This window comes from Rosa rugosa, chromosome 3 (assembly GCF_958449725.1).
Source record: "Rosa rugosa chromosome 3, drRosRugo1.1, whole genome shotgun sequence".
In the NCBI taxonomy this organism is placed as follows: Eukaryota; Viridiplantae; Streptophyta; class Magnoliopsida; order Rosales; family Rosaceae; genus Rosa; species Rosa rugosa.
This window is the reverse complement of record NC_084822.1, coordinates 12,534,074-12,540,097: the sequence shown is the minus strand read 5'-3', so window position 1 is coordinate 12,540,097 and position 6,024 is coordinate 12,534,074. Positions and strand designations below refer to the sequence as shown.

The following is a 6,024-nucleotide window of genomic DNA, read 5'->3' as shown; positions in this document are numbered from 1 at the left end:
AATAATAATATTGAGTATGACATATAGCAGCAAGTCACTTATTAGTTATCATATACTTACAAAATGTCATGATCAAGAACTTATGATGGACCCTCTCAACTTGTTACTATGTTTCCTAAGAAATCCATTCATAACTCCAAAGAAGGGCAAGTTCTTACAACTATACACAAACACTTCAACGAGAAACAAAAGCATTCTTAAACAAAAGAAAGTGAAAGGGAAGAAAAGCATCTGAGCCCCAAGAGAAAAATAATAGAAGAACATTCAGATAAAAATAAAAAATAAAAAAGCAAAGAGAAGGAAAGCTAAACCACATTAAAAGAATTCACACAGTACTCGAATAGAATAGCAATGACAAATTATAATAAATAAAAGGGTAAATCACCCAAAATATATCATCTTTTAATATTCCAATGTCTAAAATGCAAATGTGTGCCTATGAATTTTGAGTAATATTAGACGTATAACCATATCACTGATCTCATCTCTTAAGAGGTAACACGATTGTTATGGAACTAATGCGAATAGATATAACAGATGTTATGATCAATATTTTGGTGCAAATGTTTTTGATAATTCAGGTTTCTACTTAAGGCCAACCTCTCTTTTTAGACAAACTCAAAAGACTAAAAAGAGGACCTGTATGTGACTATCTTTAAGTCCAGTTTAGTAGCCTACCACCTCTTTAAAGAGCACAGCTGTTGGACATAAGAACAGAATTCTGGTGTTGTATTACCAACTTTCCAAACCTACCAAACCGATTTTTAGGTACTCTTTTCCATGCTAAGATGATCAAATAGTGTACAATGCTATTTGATATATTATGTACAAACTACAAGCCAGAAAAATTTTCAGTAATTTAAGATGGAGTGGCACACAGAAAGTTTTAACCTCAGATTTCTATTCTCAATGTCCCACAATCCAAACAAGTTGTCACTCATTTTGCTTTTTGCTGCAGTCCTTGACAAAGTTTGGACCTGAATTGTATGAAGTGAAAACAAACAACTACTTGTACACATCATTTTCAGCTGACTCAGCCCAGATGAGACATTTCCCTTTTCCGTAGTTTACTTTTCTGCAACCAAAAAGGATAATATGTTCTTAATAGAAATCCCATCCTAACATCTAACAATTTTAATTCGAGGGATCAACCATCATGTGATTAATTACAAAATAACTATTTCAACCAAGAAAGAAAAAAAGAAGAAGAGGTTACCAAATACTTATGAACACTGGAAAAGTTGCCCCAAAACAAAACTTAGCCTGAAGTAGAAAATATAGGAGGCTTTTTCCTTTAGTCATTGAGAATACTGGGGTGTAAAGTGATCTGCCAATGTGGGTCTGAATAAAAAATAATAAAGAAATTGAAAGATGGTAAAGAGATTCTCAATCTTTTTTGACCATATTACCAACTCCTTTTCTGTCAAAGTTGAGCTTACAATTACTAGCAGAAATCTAAATTATATTCCCCAAGAGCTAAGCATGTTGTTAAATACGTTCGTGGAATGCAGCCAATGAATTAGTACATTACACTTGGACCAAAACAAGTGGCACCAGCGTTCTTTCTTCTTTTTTTTTTGGGACTGAAAAAAAGAAAAAAGAGGAGAAAGAACGAAGACATTCTTCTTGGTTTGTGAAACTACAAACAAAAAACAAAAAGCAAAAAACAATGAATTTTAATTAGTAACTCTTTACAATAGTTACTCTGGGATGAAAAAAAAGAGAGGAGAAAAAATGGTCAAATTAAGAACTGGTAAAATCAGAATAGTATCTTAAATTAAGAAGCAAAATAAGATCAAGAAAAGCTCTCCCCTAGGCACACTAGCAAATGAGCAAGTAGGAAGGGTGAGCATACACACCATATGAAAAAAAAGGGCCAATTAGGATCATAGTATTGCACAATCTATTTACAGTGCTAGTGAAGAAAAAATTGAGTTGAAACTCCTAAACAATGAAAAAAAGTTACACTATGTCATCCTGAAAAGTTCCAAGTACTAAATAGATCTAAGTTCCACAAGAACAAATCAGATCACTACTCGAAAAGCAAAGAGATATTTGATACACTTTAGACATCCCACATTACCAGCCTGGTGGTCACTAATTTCTAAGCGGTATAGCCTGAATTATATTTTGCCCTGAAGGTTGGTTCACAAATGATTGGGTTACAAATCCAGCATCTTCTTGGACACGAAATACATTAACTTTCAGCACAATCTCCTTCGTCTTGAGCAACTCAAACACACAAACATCCCCCTCTAACAAATTATTCTCCACCGTAAACTCATACCATCCCTGACTTAATTTTGCTCTCCCTCCTCTGTAAAGACATCGAACAGGCCACTGTTTACCGTCAGCAGATTGAAGTTTTATAAATCCTGAAACCCCACTTAAATTCTTTTCAGCAAAGCAGGATGGCAAATACTGCATAGGAGAAGAATACACTGTAAGCCAAGATGTAACAATCTGAAATCAACAAGCAATGTCATAATGCATCGTACTGAAATACTCACCATTATACAACCCCTATATAGATATGATGGTCGAAGGACAACCCTGCAGAAAGGATTAACCGGCTCAAATGTTTTGGCTGTATTTACAGCCCTCTCTCTTTCTTCAGCTGTCACAGTTCTCTTCCTTGCAGATGCACTTTCATAAAATCTGAAACGGATTTCTACATCCTGTTCATGTTGAGCAGATGACTCCTGCGCATCTGCAATTTTATTGAAATAATAACCAGAGTCAAATTCCGCATCAATAGAATGTATTCAAATGAATGAGTTCAATGAACTTACTAGGATCACGTTTCCGCCTTTTTCTGACAGTCTTCTTTACGCTTTCTGTACCTTCACCTGGAGTACATGATTTGACTTCGTCCACAGTCTTTTTACTCTTCTTATGCTGAGTACCATTATCTTGCGTAGAATTATTACCTTCTTGTAATGCAGCAACCTTCGGTGTATGAAGCTTCCCAGCATCAGTCCAGTTATGCTTAGCACCATTGAACAAATTCTGCAGCGATGGAGGACTATAATTTTTTCCAGTAGTCAGTTGATTTGCACTGTCCCCAAAGAGCCTGTCTCTCATAGAACTAGTAACAATGGATGAAGGGGAGGAACCCAAGATTTCAACTGAGTCCTCATCTTCAATTTCTTCAAATACTTGATAATGGTTACCATAAACAGTCCCTCCACTACCACCGAGAGTATTAGGTGGATAATTAATCTCAGCGGTAGTCAGGTTATAAATATGAACAGTAAAAGACGAATTCCCTTCATATCTGAATATCAAAAAGTATCCAGTGCGGATGGAATAACGCTCAATGAAATCCTGCCAACCATCTTGAAACCAATACTTATTGTCAGCCTTCTTCAATCCTACACGCCAAACATGACCACCAGGAACACTGAGCGTAACATATGTCGAAAACTCATCTCTGTGTTTCTTGGCAAAATTTTCTGGTATTTTCTACAATTACACGAATCAAATTTAGTCTTTTGCTAAAATAAAACATACCGTCAGGTAAAATTTTAGATGTCAACAGATAATATGCTACATCAGTATCTGTTCAGCCAACAATCATGAAGAGCAGATATATCATCCAATATAACAGCATTGCAAAAATAAATTAGAATCCTTCCAAGTGATGCAATTATTTATCAGTTATGAACCACACAGCAAAAATAATGAACACTGTCATACAAAGAGGGGCAAGGCGACCAACACATATACCCCAACTTGATAGACTGCGTGTCATCCTCCAATTATGTAATTATGATTTTGTAGGTAGAAAAATTCATAGAATATGCATCACCAACTACTATTTGCAGCTATTCACGTTTAGATATGCTTCTAAACAATCACATAGATTGACTAGAAACAGAGTAAGATCACTGCCACTATTCCACTAAACAGGGCATTGAGCATATAAATTATATACACTTTATTTATTTTGAAAAATCCATGTTTGAGAGAGAAAGAGAGGGGGGGGGGGGGGGGGGGGGTGGATAAAAAAATAAAATAAAATAAAAAACATGTTTACTCAGAGCTTGACAAAAATACTTGAAATACCCCGGGTATGGTTTTGTTTCAATGTAGAGTTTACTAAAACCCCTGTTTTAGTTAACAATTCCTTCTACCTTGATTAAAGTTCCTCTCTGACCCAAACCATCAATTTTCAATTTCTTGGTGCCAGTAATTTCAATTTCAGAATAACTTCCTATTTAACAAAACAGTGCAAGAACATATCAAAATCTAAATTTATCTCATCTTTTCAGTCCTATACACGATTACTTTCACTGAGCTTTAGAAACTATTGTTAAACTTACTATTCAACTACTGTCACTGCAACCAAACAAATAGTTGAAATACAATGATCCCACAAGTTTGACACCCCAATTATAACAATTTGTTTTACCTAATCTCGGAAAAAAAAAGGACACCAAAGCTTCAACCTTTACGTTATATCCAACCAAAAAAAAAAAAAACTAAAATCTTTAAGGGTTTTTCCCTTGATGGGTTCTTGAAAAATTGCAAAAAGGGAAGAAATTCTCCTAATTTCCTATCTGGGTTTCTCTCCCTCAATTTTCCCAGTAACCAAAAGAAGCTAAATATCAAACTACAATCAGCAAACAATTACCAATAACAAAAACCCACTAACAAAAAAAGACTGATAGTGAGAAAGAGAAAGAGGGTACCAGCTGTTTGGCTTTGAGAGTAGAAGAGAGAATCAGCTTCTCAAAATAAGGGCGCTTCATTTCACTATATCTTGGGGGGTTTTTGATTTCGGGATTTTTAGGGCGAAGAGAATTTTGGGGATTAGAAGCAAAGCATTGAAATTGAGTAGAAATTAGGGTGAGGAAAGGAAGGGGGGTGAATCAGATCTGAGCGTGAGAGGAGTCAAACCCTTGGTTTTTGAATGAAGAAAAAAAGAGCCTCTACAACTACACCTAGTTTAGTCTAGTACTTGACCTAATAGTTGAAGCAGTCGAAGCTGGGTCCATGTCCATCACCTGACTCGGTCCATTTCGTACGGGTCGGGTTCCTAACAACAACAATTGACAAAACTCATTTATGTCATCATCAAAACTCATGTACTTTCTTCTTCTTCTTCTTCTCATTCTTTTCCTTTGTTCGATTTCTTTATTATTATTACTTTTTCGGATTAGTAAAAAAAGTTTACAAAGAAAGACCTCTAATACAACTTATACCGTAAAATAAAAATTAAAGATCATAGTAGAACTCTGTTCCAGCTTTAATTGAGTGTCTTAAGTTGATAAGTGTCTGCAACAAAGTTCGTCTCTCTCCAAATATGCTTGAATTCAATATATTGAAATCGGTTTGACAAGTACTTGATGTCATGAACAAGCAGCTTGATATGATAAGTAACACCTATGACATTATTTATTCAGTCATTTAGGATTTTCGTATCTCCTCTCTACATGAATTTTGGAATGATCATGAATTAGGGCATAATGGAGGTCAGCTCTGAGGACTAAAGCTTTTGTAAGCAGAACATTTAAGTGACCAACTTTTTTGACAGAAGCTAAGATAGGTAGACCATGATCATCTCTTAATACAAACCCAACAGCTCCTTGATTGTCATTTTCAATACATTTGTTTTTGTTTTGCGGGGGAATTTTTTTTTTTTTTTTCCTTCGGGCAACAAATCGTCTAAATATTTGCTAGCAAATTTACTCTTTTTTTTTTTTTGATCAAGTAAGAACTTCATTAATAAACGAAGATTACAATGAGAATGGGAGAAAAAGCTTCAACCGAAACTTTTCCCACTATAGACGTCAAAATGGACATCTATTCTGACGCACTGTTGAAGCCAAACTAGGCCCCGACTCCAAACTATCTAAAAAACTTAACTAAAAAACTAAACTGGCACCAGACAAAGTGGCAGAAACAATAAAACGTAATGGAGCAGACTCAGCCAAGAACACCAATTCCCACCCAGAATCCACCTGGCCAGCAATTGATCGACTAAGCCAACACTCGTCGTTGCTTCGAACCCGATCAAAG

General features: G+C 35.4%; 1 protein-coding gene across 1 annotated transcript; it reads right to left on the bottom strand.

The window, feature by feature from the left end:
* Positions 1-1,792: 1,792 nt before the first annotated feature.
* LOC133739132 (B3 domain-containing transcription factor VRN1) lies at positions 1,793-4,955 on the bottom strand. The gene is made up of 4 exons (XM_062166858.1): positions 4,695-4,955; positions 2,793-3,465; positions 2,511-2,710; positions 1,793-2,421 (listed from the first exon to the last, which is right to left on the bottom strand). The coding sequence occupies exons 1-4, from the start codon at positions 4,752-4,754 to the stop codon at positions 2,098-2,100; spliced, it is 1,257 nt and encodes a 418-aa protein (XP_062022842.1). The 5' UTR covers positions 4,755-4,955; the 3' UTR covers positions 1,793-2,097.
* Positions 4,956-6,024: the final 1,069 nt, after the last annotated feature.

What these genes read in the sequence shown, in the direction of transcription:
- LOC133739132 (XM_062166858.1), bottom strand. Translation starts at nt 4,754, where the DNA reads ATGAAGCGCCCTTATTTTGAGAAGCTGATTCTCTCTTCTACTCTCAAA. An exon ending in CTCTCAAAGCCAAACAGCTG is followed by an intron (nt 3,466 to 4,694) that starts GTACCCTCTTTC and finishes GTGTAATTGTAG; the next exon opens with AAAATACCAGAAAATTTTGC. An exon ending in AAGGCGGAAACGTGATCCTA is followed by an intron (nt 2,711 to 2,792) that starts GTAAGTTCATTG and finishes ATAAAATTGCAG; the next exon opens with ATGCGCAGGAGTCATCTGCT.